A 16,215-nucleotide genomic window follows, 5' to 3' on the forward strand; every position below is an offset into this window, starting at 1 on the left:
CTGATAGAGCCCTCACAATCCTGAATTGCAGAATGTAGGCACAGAAAATTGATAAGTTAATATAATAATTGCCATGTATAAAAATTCAGGGCACTTAAATGTATTTTGGAAACACTGAAAAATCCTTGCTGCAGAGCATGGGTTAAATCTAACATCACATTACTGTTAGCATTGCTTATGGACATTTAACACAATGCAAATAACAGAGACATTACCTTTACTGAGATCCTTGTTTTTCAACAGTGATAACTGATGAAATACCTGAATTACTAGAGCATTAATGGTCAATATTATAGCATAGAAGCCAGCATTATGAGCACACAATGCCTGGATCCTAGCTTGATTCTGGCTGCTCAGTGTCTGCATGTTTTCCCCATGTTTGTGAGATGATTCTGGTTTTCTCCCAAAACTTTAAATACTTTTAGGTTTCTTGTAAATAGTAAATATTGCCCATTGTAGGCTCCAACTCTCAGCAATCCAGTAATTGAATAATTAATGAATGGAGTGCAATGTAACAATGCATTATTACAGTATGCTTACTGTATGTATAAGAACAAACAATATTTTAATTGAGTACAGACACTGTGGAGCAAAATATATGTATTTTCAAGTAACAGTTACAGTAAGACAATACTTGCTACTGGCAATGATGTACAAATGTAATTAGAAATACTTGCTGAAAAGTTAGATCACAGTGTGCAACTTGTGTTTTCACTGATTTTAAGACAAATATGATTATTATACAATAAGATGATTAAGTATAGACAACAGTATCAATTGCATTATTAAAGTAATAATAATATTTACAATTTAGATTAACTGCAAACTCTGTATAGGCCAGATATGAGTATGTGTAGAAGCTGGTTCATTCATTATGCCCATGTTGTGTCAGTGTAAATTCAATCTCCTCATGACCTAGAGATTAGATTAAGCGTATTCAGAAATGGATGGATGGATGTTCACAGTCCTAGGGCCATATGGTATTAGTTGTAGTTGGTGCTGCTGCCAGAAATCCACAACGACCAGAGACTGATTCCCAGCTCTGGTACTCTCTGTATTTTCTGGGTATATCAGTTTCCTTCCTCATCCTTATAATTTATGTGTTAATAACGGGTGACTGAATTTGTGTGGAGTGAAGAAGAGCAAGAATGGGTGTGAGTGTGCCTAGTGATATTCCTGCTTTATGCCAAATCTTGCTGAGAGAGGTGAAACCCTGTAGTATACTAAGGGAATTCTAAAAGTAGCTGCAATGATATTTACAGTGCTGTGCACCTCACAGTATTAAAATCTAATAACAGGAACAGCACACTTTCCTTTATTAGAGCTGTAACCTGCCTTATATTTAATAACCACTGTTCTTTCAAACCTTTTTTCAAGTAACATTGACTCTCTCTCAAACTGTTTTTAGGATACACAAGTCAAACAGAGCAGATGTTCTTGGATGAAGTGGCAGAAAATTGGTAACATTAAAACTATCGCTTGGATGATAACACTAAGTGATGCTCTGCATAATTTTATTGATGGCTTAGCCATTGGTGCATCTTTCACCGTCTCCATGTTTCAAGGATTGAGCACTTCAATAGCCATAGTGTGTGAGGAGTTTCCACATGAGCTGGGTAAGCTGCTGCTTTGTTTGAACATTATTAAGGAGCTTTCATTCTTAAGTTTTGTGTGCACACTACTAGAGCATAACTTGTGCATGGCGTTCATAAAGCAGTGTAGATATTTTCTTCCAGTAATTAGGTCTTTCTTGTTCAAGACATGGTAAGGAATTAAATCATTATTATTGTAATGGATTAACAGAATTATTCAATGTATTTTGAGATGCTATGACATGTCAAGTGTATTTTTAATTATAAACAAATGCAAAAACAAGTTATTGCTTTATTTAGTAACAAAAATATGTAAGAAATATTTTAATGGAAAAATACAGAGAAATTAAATATAAAAACCTGTGAACAAACTACGTTCTGCTCTTGGCTCATTGTCTCACAGAATTCTTCTGTCATTAGGCATCAATAATTTTTTATACAAAAGGATCTTTTTATAGAAAACATCACCCAGTATCCTCATCATTTTTTTTTGTTGTTGTAGGTGACTTCATTATCCTGCTGAATGCAGGCATGAGTATTCCACAAGCCATGTTCTTTAATCTCCTATCAGCTTGCTCTTGTTATTTTGGACTCATTTTGGGAATTATCATAGGAAACAACTTCTCTCCTAACATCATTTTTGCTTTGGCTGGTGGAATGTTTTTGTATATTGCGCTGGCAGATATGGTGAGTGATCCTAATTGCAAGTCAGGGGCCTTCTGCACCTGACCAAACTCCATTTCACAATGGCTAATTTACAAATAATGTGAACATGTGCCAAAATCAGAAGAATACCTACTTGTTTCTCTTTTCATAAGACAAAGGCTCACTCTTGTACTTTGAAACTGAGCTCCCTGAGTTTGTTTCTTATGTTACTTCAAATTTACAGCATGAAAACACTAAATTATTTGTTTTCAAAACTGTTGTACAACCGGAAAATATGTTTCCTACTGCTCAGCCTGTGAATACAGGAACATTTTTCATCATTGAAAAGACAAGTCCAAATCTAGTTGTGTACATATTGCGTAAGTTCCATGTATCCACAGCATTTTAATTCTGAAGGATTTCAGTGTATGCAATCTAAATCTTAACAAACTACTGCAGGGCCCCCTACTGAACACACATGAACATTACAAAAAGCCACATTTACAGTAGATAAAATATCATTCTTTTGAACTAAACTTTGAGAATACCATCCTAATTTATTATTTAAAAAATGTGACTGTGATTATGGATCTGTAATTATATCGTAGCACCAATATTGGATTTAGGCAAAACATAAATGCATGGATACACATTTTGATTATTCCAAATTCATTATAGTTAATAGAATATAAAATAAAATAAAAATTGGATCTATTAAATCTACTAAATTATAATAACAGCACAGAGATGCAGGAAAAAAGCATTATAATAAGAGGTGGAAAAAAAAATCATTACAACATTGTATAGAATTTTTTTTCTTTATAATACAAAATATTTTGAATTTATTGAAGTATCAGGATTTATGTTTTTGCATCATATTTGGAAATGCATCTTATTGCATGATTGAAAACAGAGCTACTTATTTTTTCTATAGATGAAGCACTAACATTAGCAATGCACCAACAAAGATTTCAATACAGAATGTGGCATCCACATTTTAGTACAGTATTTGGATTCATTTGGGTTTAGTTAGATTTTGCTTTACTGTGTTTGTAGACAAATTTATATAGGATTGATTTGGTAAGTTTTGCTTATGTTTAATTGTTATGATGTTAGTCCGATGTTAAGCTAGCAGGTTTTTTCCCCCTCAAGAAACCATTTAGTTTCGTCCTGCTGCAGGATTAACCATGAAGGAATGACTTTCGCCTTGTAAGGCTTGTGACAGCAAAGAGAAGGGGTTTGGATTGAGTAAAACTGTGTGTTCTACGCCATGTATACAATGTGGATGAAATAAAACAACACAAATATAGTCTAAGAAATTATAAATAATGCATTCAAGTTTGATATTTTTACAATATTAGGTTACAAATCTATGCAATCATTTGCGTTTTTTTATCTACAGTGAGTGCAGCATTATTTGGTAGTGTTAATAGCACATTCACGTATTTTTCCTTGAATCAGCAGGAAAAAGCAATAAAATAAAATGAAGGCCTGACTCTGTTTCTCCAATATTAGCTTCTTTACACTGGCAGCCTGTCAGTTTTTGAATTGATTTTAAAATCTTGTTGCTAGTTTTTAAATCTTTACATGGGCTTGCTCCTGCCTATTTATCTGAATTGTGTGATTTACACCAGCCATCTAGAGTTCCTAGATCTTCTGGTCAGTTGTCTCTTGTTGTCCCTCGTACCAAGTGTAAAACTAAGGGGGTCAGGGCTTTTGCAGCTGCTGCTCCTCGTCTGTGGTACTCTTTACCTCATCATATAAAGGAGTCGTCTACAATTGAACTGTTCAAAACAAGATTAAAGACTCATTTCTATTCACTTGCATTCCGTGACCTTCAGTAATACTGATGGTTTCCTCATTGTGAGTATGTAACCTTATTTCTATTTATTATCTATTTTATTTATGTTCATTTATTTTATTTCTATTTATGTTATTTATGTTAATTGTATGTTTTTTCTTCTTTTATTGTAAAGCACTTTGGCCACAGCATTCCTATGTTGTTTTAAATGTGCTATATAAACAAATTGACATTGACAAAATACATGGCTGTTAGGTGATATTACTGTACTGCAAAGCATTTTTCTAATGTGATTTTCAGAATGTGTGTGTTTGGCCTCCTGATTCAGATCTAGGCTTAAAGACCCTAGGTCAAAAGTAAAGGAAGAATCAAATGTATAAAAATAATTAAAAACACATCCCCGGAATTTATAATGTGTTTTTAAAACATTTGAGTAAAAAAAAAATTAGAAGCATTACTTTATTTAATTAATACCATATAGAAATTTGGTTAATTACCTAAATTATGGAAACATACAATCATAATTCCAGTTGGAAAGCCTTGGAATATAATTTAATCTTCTAGCAGATCCTGTAAAAATGGCAGCTTCAGCTAGATTTGAATGTAACGCTTTTTACTTATGATGAAATTGCTGGACATGGGTGTAATGGTTGCAGTGCCAAGTCAGTAGTACACTGCTTAATTAGCAATTTTTTAAAGAAAATTTCAAAAAATAAACAGAAATGTCCGTGTCTGCGTGGGTTTCCTCCGGGAGCTCCGGTTTCCTCCCACAGTCCAAAGATATGCTGGTTAGGTGGATTGGCGATTCTAAATTGGCCCTAGTGTGTGTTTGGTGTGTGGGTGTGTTTGTGTGTGTCCTGCCGTGAGTTGGCACCCTGCTCGGGATTGGTTCCTGCCTTGTGCCCTGTGTTGGCTGGGATTGGCTCCAGCAGACCCCCGTGACTCTGTGTTCGGATTCAACGGGTTGGAAATGGATGGATGGAAACAGAAATGAATACACACTGTTGCACTAGCCATGCCTTTGCTTCCGAGAGCTCCATCTCTTTAGCTGCCCTGCTTGTCTGGGCCATCTGTTTTTATGGGCTCAGGCCCCTGATTGGTGCTGTGGATGAAACGGGAGATGTTGTTAGAGACAGCATCCCCTTTCATCTTAGGGTGGTAGACTTACCAGAGCCTTTTTGGTGGTGACATGTATGACAAGCTGTAATCTTTTTATAAAGTTTTGGAGAGTTTTGATCAAAAGCAACACACATGAAATCATTTCCTTTTACTTATTACATACAGCATTAACATTCACAGGCTGTAAATTTACATGATGCATGTAACAAACTGAAAATTTTAGGCACAGTACAGGTAAGAATAGGTAAAATGAAATAATATTGTGAATTATGTACAGTGTCCACCTACTTTATGTTCTGTCCAATGTGGATCGTTTTACTGAACTGCACAAGCATTTAAACCAAGGCACGCTGTTGACCCTAACTTGTGTGGTACCCAGGATTTGATAGTGAGTTGGTACTCTGTACCGGCAGTTCCCTGTTTCTGCTTTACAAACTACAGCGTAACAGCACATTGTGGTCTGACCTCCAAGAGGATACCTTAGTTCTCCGCAGTACTGCATTTATTTTACCACCATTTAATTATGATAACAAACATTATAGTAAGCAAAAACAAACAACCACCATACATAGCCTCAAAAAATCCAGTTTTGTACAGAGAAATTAAGAGTAATGAGTGATTATCTAGAGGAACTATTTTCCAAGGAATAAAAAAATCTTGTCCCTCTATTATTTAGTGATGAAACATTTGGCGAGGTACCCATCACTTTGATACATGACTTGCTAACACAGATACAAAGAATAACATTCAAGGAGTGAATTATAATGATACGGTTGAAAAACATTGTAGGTCTGAAATAAAGGTGCTTACAGTGCTGCATTTCCAGTAAAAACTGTCCTCTTTCTCCTGCTGGTGCTCATTTTTAAATGTTAAATCACAGCTTCTAATTCAAGTGGGTCTGTCAGCTATTCTAAGAAACACACCGCAGAAGTCAGGTTCCACATTTGACATCTGTACTGGAGGTAACAGCAGGCAACACAAACACATTGTCACAACCCTTCTGAAAATAAATCCAGCAATAATTTTTAAAAGTATGAAACGACAGTGCTAGATGCATCAAGTGGAAATATTTAATAGGTCTGGACAGAAAGTGTAAATGTCTTAGAATTCACTCAGAATATAAAACATTATGCTGAATGGTGAATGTTATAGTTAGAATCTGATAAACAGCACACTAAACCTGTACATTCAAATGCAGCAGATAAATTCTGAAGTAATTATATGAAGAATTAAAAGATGAAGGAAAAAGCAGCACAATTATGATACGGAGAGTCCTATTGACAGACCAAGGAATGAGTTCTTTTGAAAACGAGCCACAAAGCTGAATGAATATTCATTAAGACTTGCCTAGCAAGATTTTAAGAAGCTAAAAGTCAACATTGCAGCTTTACTCAAGGTAATCAGTGTAGAGCAATATTCTGGGCTGTTGGAAATTTAACCTTTTAAGTTAAAAGCACAGTATACTAGGATGACTTGTGTCAGAAATTACATTCTCCTGCTGAGGATTATGGTTCAGGTTTTTGTTAAAATGCTTATACTTTGTGGTGTAATTTATATTTTATAATAATAATAATGAGTGTATTCTGCAATAAATATGTGTGCCATGCTGGCTTATGTTGCCAGAATGTGGCCCGGCTCTCTGTCTTCCAAAAATTTGCCTAATTGCATTTTGTAAATTGATGAATGGATAACAACTGCATTCAGATAATAAAAATAAAAAAGTAACAATACCCAAAACATTAGTAAAATCATTATAAAATACCTCCCCTGTGGTTTGAGCCTTTGTCTTTTCCTGCTCATGCAAACATAAGGATAACTTTTTCACTCCAAACCAGTGGTATTTTTGGCATAAAAATTCTGGTGGGGTCACATTGACTTAGGAAAGAAATGCTGTCAACCTCGGCAGATCCAATCTAAGAAGCCTTTCAGGTTGTGTGAGAGAGTAAATGAGTAAGAAAGAGACAGAGAGAGAAAGTGTGAGATATGACCAAGAACTTAAAGAGCAAGACTTTCAAAACCTGATCCTCAGCTTAAATCCATTGGCCTGGGTAGGTGACCACAGACAATCTTGACAAGGATCCTGCCTTGCATTGGCTAATAGAGTTGGAGAAATTGAGTGGAGATGGTATTTCCTCCAACCTCAAGTGATCAATGTGAGGTAGAGCTTGCAGTGTGAGTATGCAAACAGGATACATAGCTGAGAAAAGCTGCATGGCAGGGGCCACAATAGATGGTGGAAGTGCAGCAGCAGTGGCATTGTACGTCAACCTGAGAAAGGAGATGGCCTCTAGTAAACTTCACATGAGGGAGCAAGAGAATGGCACTGCATTTCACAGTGTAGGCTACCAACCTCAGTGATGATAAAATTTCATCCAAATAACGGCATTAAAAATTAACACAAAATAAAGATCTATCATCATATTATTTTGCCATACTGTACAACCACCAAATGATGGTTTTAGTAGATATACCAACAACAACATTTATTTACATAGCACATTTTTATATAACAATGTAGCCCAAAGTGCTTTACAAGATAACAAAGAACGTTAAAAGGAAATACAAACAATTAAGATTAGGACAATAATATTAAAGAATAAGTACAGTAACAACAAAACAAGGTAAGGTGAGACGGCCAGGAGGACAGAAATAACAACAACAAAAAAAACATTCATATGTTTCCAATTTTTGGGCATTGGGCAAAGTGCTAAATTATAATTAATGTAAGTAATTGACGTGATTCATGAAAATGAAGACAAAAACTCCAAAATAGCAGGATGTACAAGTTCATGCGTCCTTTAAATTGTATCACAACGAAAGGGCAATGGGTCATTTAAAAGGGCTCCAGCCATCAAGACCCAAAGCAGAACTAAAAGGTTCAGGCTGCATATTTGCACATAAGCCAAGGTATGCCAAGAACATTCTTGGGTCCCAGTGCTTGCCCAATCAATCCAGAAACAAGCTGGTCATTCTGGGAATAAAGAAAATTTCAACTCCAAAAATAAATATTTTTCTAAATACTTTGATAGAGCATTGAGCATATCATGGGAAACTGGAAACATTTGATTATGACAGCTTAGCTGAGTTTGCTATAAATATTTTAACAATGCATTAAATTGTTGCCGTGGTGCAATGGTAGAGCTACTGCTTCACAACAAGGAGGCTAAGTGTGTATCACTGGTCTATCCTGAGTGGAGTTGGTATGCCTTCCTTGTGTTCGCTTGGGTTTCCTCCCACAGTCCAAAGATATACAGGATAGTTGGATTTGTGATGCTAAATTGGCTCTAATGTCTGTGTGTTCTCCCTGCAATGGACGGGAGCTCTTTTCAGGGTTTGTTTCTGCCTAGTGCACTGTGCTTGCTAGAACAGGCTCCAGCTTCCCATGACCCTGTTCAAAATAAAGCAGGTTTAGAAAATGAATGGATTAAATTTTTGAGGTCAGTTTACTAATTATTTAATTTGCACTATAGTGCAATCTACTGGGAGATGGTGGGGTAGAGCCCCACTTGACCTTAACACAAAGATGCCATTGCTCCGAACACATGGCTTTCCACCCAGTGACTAAATTGGGGCTGAGGTCCTGCAAGCTGCATCCTAATGCAGTGCTCTACATCTGCAAAAGTATTGCTGAATAAAATAGATAAAATTTAAAAAAATAAACAAAAAGGAGCGTAACTTGTCTTTCGAATGTTGGGAGTTGATTTTAATGTATAATCTCTGGTATTTTATAATGTTGGTCATATAAGTCAAATGCGGAAAACACACGCTATTAGTCCAAGAGATTATGATATGCTAATGCCCACCTGAGAGAGTAACCTCGGAGTACATTGCCTTTTTTTTTATGTGGGTGCGGCAATGCGCTATATCAACACATGCTCTTAACCTCTCTCTATTGTGCCTACGTGATCACACGGTAATACCCAAACTATTCCGAAGCGACATTTGCACTGTTTTTTATTTTTTGTATCTCACACCCTCATACACCTTTATCGTAAGAGCATCCCTTATCTACGATGGAGCATTCGCTCAGAAGAAAACATGAAGCTGGTTTTAAATTAAACGTCGATGAAGTAGAGAAAGAAATTGGTAACTGTGCTGCTGCAATAAACTTCAATGTGCCTGAGAAAGTGATGCAAGATTGGAGGAGGCAACAAGATGTAAAAAAAAAAAGATTAAGCATTGCATTTTTGAACGGGTGTATAAGTCGGGGTCTGATTTTATGATCAATTTTTCGGGTTTCAAGACTTGACATATATGTGAGTACATACGGTATATGTAATTATAGACAAATGCAAAGAAAGTAGATGGTGACATTTGAAAATGACTATTATCAATCTTAATGTAAGGAGGTGGCACCCATACTAATAATGTGGGTGAATTTCTTGGAAAGCATTTCTTTAAAATACAGTTGTATATGATATTATAAACCAGAATGTAGGAAGCTGGGTGGAAAAGTAAATGTACTTTAAAACTGTTCTTTTATGTACTACATGAAATTGATGTTTTGAGGTTTTTTTTTTGCAAAAGGTTCATCACAATATGCAAAATCAGTGCATAATAATTGTAATTATTTTTTTTACTTGGAGTATTTAGTCTGAATAAGCTGAGTACATTTTATAAGTGATTTGGAAATTAGGATTTAGTGGAGTATTATTTAAATGTATTTCTTCAACTTAAAGCTAATATTAAAGATTCACTAAAATATTACATTTATGATTTTTCAAGCGAATGGAAAGAGTGACATTCCCCTTCTTTCAGCACCCTGCACACCAGAACAGTTCTTAAAGTGAATTGTTTTAAAGCATACATTCAAAAAATAATTAGGCACGTGTTGTCTTAATTTGGGTCACGCAGAGTTGTGATTCACAATAGTAATAAATTGGAAAGGGTCTCAAGGTGGCTTGGGGTGGGCATTTAAATCAAATTGCATTACTGCGTTATGCCTTGCATTGGTGATTCTCGAATGGGGAACACAGCAGATGACGATTGCCAACGATTCTAGTTCTCAAAGGCACAAAAAAGGCAAAACTGGGTCACAAGTATTTAAAACGACAGCTTTAAAGTAGAGTTCATCAACTCAGTCCATATGGTACTATAGTAAATCTCCTATTCAGAAGCTGACTCTTTTAATTGAATTCCATTGTTAGCCTGACTTCTTGTTTTCCTGCTTTTTTTAATTTAGAATGAATATCTGAAGAGAGCTATGTATTATATTTACATCAGGTTAAATGAGTTCCAAAGTAATTTTCTCTCTTTTTTTGAAACATTAGTCATTTTGCTTAGAACAGGCTCTACTGTGAGTCTAGAATATGTAGCTCTTCTGCAGGGCTCATTATATGCCACAATATTGGGTTATTTGAATTGCGCACACACATTTTTCAGTTGTTCGGAAAGAAAGCTCAACGGGCATATCAAAGAGGCAGATTTGTGAAGAAATTCCAGCCAGTGAGCTCATTTAGAATATTCAGTGTAAATGTAGAAAGTGAGAAACAATAATCGAATTAAACAACTAGTTAATTGAAGTTAAATACATATTAGCTTCAGATTAAAAGGGTGACCACAATAAAAAAGGTATCTTCTGCATCCCACCGTGGACTCAATTCAGTATTCTGGGTGTATGCTATAGACTGGTTAAGTGAAGTGTCCTTCTTTTACATTATGTACCATGTCTAATTTTTCTTTTCATTGTTATCTTTTTTAGTTCCCAGAGATGAACAACATACTGAAGGATGAAGAAAGATCTACTAGAAACAATATAATATTTTTTCTTATACAGAATGCTGGCATGATTACAGGGTTTGCTATAATCTTATTAATAACCTTGTTTGCGGGTCATATAAACTTTGGATGAGTCAAATTCAGACTCAAACAATCATGCAACTTAAAAAATCTGAATTTATTCTTAAACCCAAAAGCCAAAGATTTCAAGTGTATGAAGTAAATGTAACTGATCTTTAAGAAGTTTGGCTGTAAGTGTAAATTTTTTTATCAAATTCCTACTCTCCTGTTTAAGGTGAGTATCAGCTTTCATGTTACAAGTTTTAGCTATCAACTAACATTTGGGCAGTAGCATTTTTATTTATAAGATCCATGAAATAGCATTTGAAATATTAACTTGACTTTTTTATTGACTGCAATGTAATTTAATGTTTCCTACCTCAGCTCTTGAAGACACTTGTGGTTGCAGGTTTTCATTCCTATTACTTTCCTAATAAAACAAATATTCCTTCCTTTAACTGAAATCATTTTCACTTAGTTGGGCTCTTTCTACTAGTTTTCCTGTAAACTGAAGAAAACAGAAGTAAATAATTGAATTTTATTCAAAGTTAGAAACGTTTTTATTTTTGTCATAGATATTAGCATACTTGAATTTCTTTGCAGTTTTATTCATTTAAATATTTTTAGTTTACTTGCTACAGAAGTGCCTCCTTATATTCTACTTCATTTTGTTTAATTTTTAATAAAAACAACATCTGTAGAGTAAATGGCTTATCACGCCACGACTTTGTGTGAGAGTCCGGCTGTGCCTTGTGTGCTTCACTTGCCACAGTTTCAAAGCATGCAGACAACAAACTATACACAAAACCAGGGCTCCTTGTTATTTCATGCCATCCTGAAGCATTTTGCACAGTGATGACTACCCTTCCACATACTGTACCACTCTCACTTATGTAAAAGTCAAAGAAACTCCCCTTCTCCTCAGCTAGTAAAACAATTTCTAGTTATGTACACACTATTTTCAATGATTTCTCAACAAAAGGTACTTTGAAGCGCTAATGTAGCAATGTAATATATTAGAGTATGTGGTGCAAAAGCTTGATGCTGGTCAATACAAAATTGATTGTGGTGCACGCTCCCTCTCCAGTGAGGTAGGGTATGGTGTATTTGCCATGGAAAATGTATAGTGTAGTTATTTTTACTGATTTCGTGGTCCATCTATAGTATCAACTACTCATGCCAGGTGACTGTGTGGAGCACAACATGCTTACACTTCATGCAGGATACCATTGAAATTAATAGGTAAACTCCTAGGTTGAGTAAATAATGGCAAACATGACACAGTAATTTCTCAGTCCAAGTCCTTCTTTAATTTTACAGGTCTATGCATATGTGACCTAATCCAAAAAATTGCAGACTTAAGTAATTGTTCAGATAGTCGTATGCAGAACACGCTGAAATAATGTAAGTGAACCATTCATAAAAGATCTGGGTGGAAATGATTAATTTAATCATTTCACAAAAGTTTATTTGCTTTTAAATGCAGCTATTTGAAAAGGGACTGGAAATTAGACTGAGAAATAAGGGAACTAATCTTCATCTTGACAAAGAAGAAACTTGTTTGTACCTGTATGTAGTGTTTAAATAGGGGATGTCCCACACTTGTCTGGTGCAGACTGAGTTTGTACAGTTTCTGTAAACAGTAAAAATACAGTAACACATGCCACTGTTATGATCTTAGGGAAAGATCTGTCCTGCTGGACAGAGAAAGTAAAGTGACCAGGAGATGGGGAAAAAGGTTAAAAGCATGAGACAGAGAGTAAGCCGAAAGGAAGCATTAAAATGACAGTTAAAACCAAAAGCGCCACTCAAAAGTTTTTAGCTTTTTTTGACCAGGAGATAACAAAAAAAAAGGGACCAGGAAAAAACCTCTTGTTAGAGGAAAAGGCAAGAATCAAAAATGACTGAAATGAAATATTTACTAATTATTATGGGAATAGCAATGAGTAACCTTGCCATACACAGCATGGCAGCGACAATGTAAAACAAATGGCGGTACCATTGAGAACCCAACTTAAATCAGCGGGGTACTTGATGTCATCTACATAACAAAACACAATGGCCATAAAACTGCAGTAAATTTGCACAAAACCATGCAGAATTGAAGCAGGAGCTATCAGAAAGGATGCTAAAGGCCCTAACTATAATTGTTAATTCTCTCCTCTCATTACTCTAATCAATCATCATTTGCTTTTAAGTTTATCCAAAGCTTTGGCATCAGTATTGTTTGTTGTGCCACTTTCTTTTATAAAGATGCCATGATGATGTCACATGTAGAGCCATTATATGTTACATGGACAGTAAAGTGTGTCATTTTTGTTTAAATTGGAGTCACAAAATTACAGAGCTCACAGTAAAAAAATGCATGCACAGTGGCACTATGCTGACATCACCAAAACAATATTAAACTAAAGAAGAATAAGGAAAGGAAAATGAATAATAGACCCTGTATAAACCTGCCGGTAATTAAGCACAGTTATGATTGCTGCTGTTATCCAGTTTACCTTCCATAGTATTGTTTATATTTTGAAAAACATCTTTGTGATTAAATACATTCTGTATGATTTGTTGTTTTGGACATTTTGGATCCCTAACTCAAATCTGAGACTGTACGTGTGACTGTTGTCAGCCCAGGAGAGTATTAGATCATTCTCAAAGGAGTGAAAGTCCCATTAAATTCCTAGGATGGTTAACCCAGATTCTATGTATTGTCTGAAAGTGGCCACTGACTGTCACTCATGCTCTGTTACTACTGCTGTAACCAAAAAAGCTGCTTACTCCCACACTGAAAGGTACGTGGTGAGGCTTGCTAATGAGTGCTTATGCATTTGCAAATGTGTGACACGATTCTACAGTGTTGTAATATCCATGAGTTGGAGGCAGTGTAGCAGCTCAGACCCTTCAAGTGGGGTACTTAGGCCACTCTGTGTCCATAGCCACTCATGACTACGAAAAAATTAGGTGGAAAGCTTATAATTTATATATAAATATATGAAGTGACACATCCAGGTAAAGTCGGCCTTCTCTTTGTGTATAGACATACATTACAGAACACAAAAAATAATTCTTAAATTCCTTTGAAAACTATACTCCAGTGAGTATTCCTGAATGAATACAATAAAATCAAAGCATGGAAAATAACTCATATGACTTAAGTAACAGACCAGTTTAAATAGGAGTTCACTTATAATTAGAATATTGGCTGAAACAATCAGAGAGCCAAAGTTAAGAGCTGCTATTTTAATCCAAATGATGAATATACTCTATCATGAATGGTAAACTACACAAATAAGGTTAGACATTATAATTATTATTATGGTGATCTTTTTAAAACATTTTAAAATATTTAAAAGTAAGATATATGAAAGTGAACCCTATGAACAGGTTCCTTTTTAATCAGTGCCTTTTGTCTCTTTTCATATGCTGTACACTTAGAAATGGACCAAAACATGAAAAAAATTATGATGCATTCTGAGATACTGTACAGTAAATAGTTAAACTAATATGTATTATGTACATTTTTTAAATGTTATTATGTATGTTTTAGGGAAAGAATGCAGAATGACTGTTAAATTTTATGTAAACTCTAATACTTTCAACTGACATATAACATATAACTGACATATTTAACAATAAAGATTGAATCTTTGTGGAATGTGTGTCCTTTTTCAGTTATAAGTAAAATATTTTCTTTGTTGGTAGGTAAAGTTTGATATACAGTACATAGACCTATTCATGACCACACACTTATTCAGATGTATCATATGATTGAGTCCCGTTTTTTCTGCTCAATGTCACTAATATTTAAGGTATCCTGAGAAAACATTGTTGACACAAGTGAAAATGAAAAAACATTATTTGGAACACATCATTTTTATAGCTTCAAAGAAGAGGGCATATTATGGAGATCCTTAACTCCATGTAACAGTTCATTTTCTTACCCCACTTTACCACTGCATAGCATACTCACTCCTATGGACCAATTTAGATTTGCATTTCAACCTAAATATTTATTTCTGGGAAATGGGTGTATGCCTAACATTGGACACATAGCTCCCTATAAATATACAGTATATATATTTTTTTCTTTTTTTTTTGAGTTGCAGCAATGCTAGAACCATATATCCCTCACTAGTAACCACAGCAGAGATACAAAAACTAGGAAGTACAGCACAAAATAAAATATATTATTAACTTTTAAAGGCAGCTACGACTCATATATATACATATAAACATAGGCTTAAAGCCAAAGAATGCATTTTAATAATGCAATTGTGTTACATTTCTTCAGCGGCATTCCAGACAATCATATGTTCATCTCTTAAGAGTTGGTGGTAATTTCCTAGGCACAGGTTAAAGGGAATGTCTTCAAGAAGACCTTCATGACACTTAATTTACTCCCAAAGCAGCCTGTCACTGGCTGAAAGAATAACAACTTCATTCTGACCAGTGCTATGTGTGGATCAATCTCTGTTCCTACCAGTATCTTATCCAATCCTATCCAATCAATTCCTTATCTTTATATGGCTGCTAATGTTGCACCAGTCTCACTCATTAACCTTCTAAAAGCTCCTGGGGAGCCCATCAAAAAAGTAGAAAGTACTCAGTCCCTACATCCCACAGTCATTACTGGTGCGGTTGAATATAATTTCCTTTGTTACATATAATAAGTGAAAAAATTGTCAGGTATGAATGACCGGACATATTCTCTCCCCCTACGCTTTCACTATACATTCTTCCATTGCAAACAAATTTACAATTCAGCATGTACAAACACATACATTATTGTGAAAGATCATTTCTTATTTTTTAACCCCTCTTTTAAAATGATTTTGCCTGATTCTCTATACAGTGCCTGTCTAACCCAGTGGTTTGTAGATAGTCATCTTTAATTGATTGTACCATACCGAAAATTATGCATTTTGTTCACTAATCTGCACAAGTTTACATCAGTATGTTTCATCTGTTCATAGTCATGGCATCACCATTGGCTTAATATTTTTAACACTTTAGCTATCAACTATAAGCAGCTATCAACAGTAAATACAGGGCAAATATTAATTAAACTAAACAATAATAAATAAGTCTTAAAAATAATTACACTCTTTAAATGTTATTATCATGTTCCATTGTTTTATTGAGTGCATAAAATTCACTGTACTTATGAATACTTTGTTTTTTTGTGTGGCGCCTTCTGACTTACTTGTATGAGAAAACCCGCACATATGAGGTGTGATCAAAAAATACGGTGAATGTTTTAAAAAAGAAACGTTTATTGCA

The 16,215-nt window shown here is 35.0% G+C and overlaps 1 protein-coding gene across 1 annotated transcript in view; it reads left to right on the forward strand.

Annotated features, from left to right (window-relative positions):
- slc39a8 (solute carrier family 39 member 8) overlaps window positions 1-14,590 on the forward strand; it is a 70,713-nt gene extending 56,123 nt beyond the window's left edge. Inside the window, exons 6-8 of the mRNA XM_028805169.2 lie at window positions 1,409-1,616; window positions 2,095-2,279; window positions 10,859-14,590. Of these exons, the coding sequence (XP_028661002.1) occupies window positions 1,409-1,616; window positions 2,095-2,279; window positions 10,859-11,008 (543 nt within the window). The 3' untranslated portion in view covers window positions 11,009-14,590. The remainder of the gene's footprint in view (window positions 1-1,408; window positions 1,617-2,094; window positions 2,280-10,858) is intronic.
- Window positions 14,591-16,215: the final 1,625 nt, after the last annotated feature.

Source organism: Erpetoichthys calabaricus, chromosome 7, assembly GCF_900747795.2.
Source record: "Erpetoichthys calabaricus chromosome 7, fErpCal1.3, whole genome shotgun sequence".
Classification (NCBI taxonomy): Eukaryota; Metazoa; Chordata; class Cladistia; order Polypteriformes; family Polypteridae; genus Erpetoichthys; species Erpetoichthys calabaricus.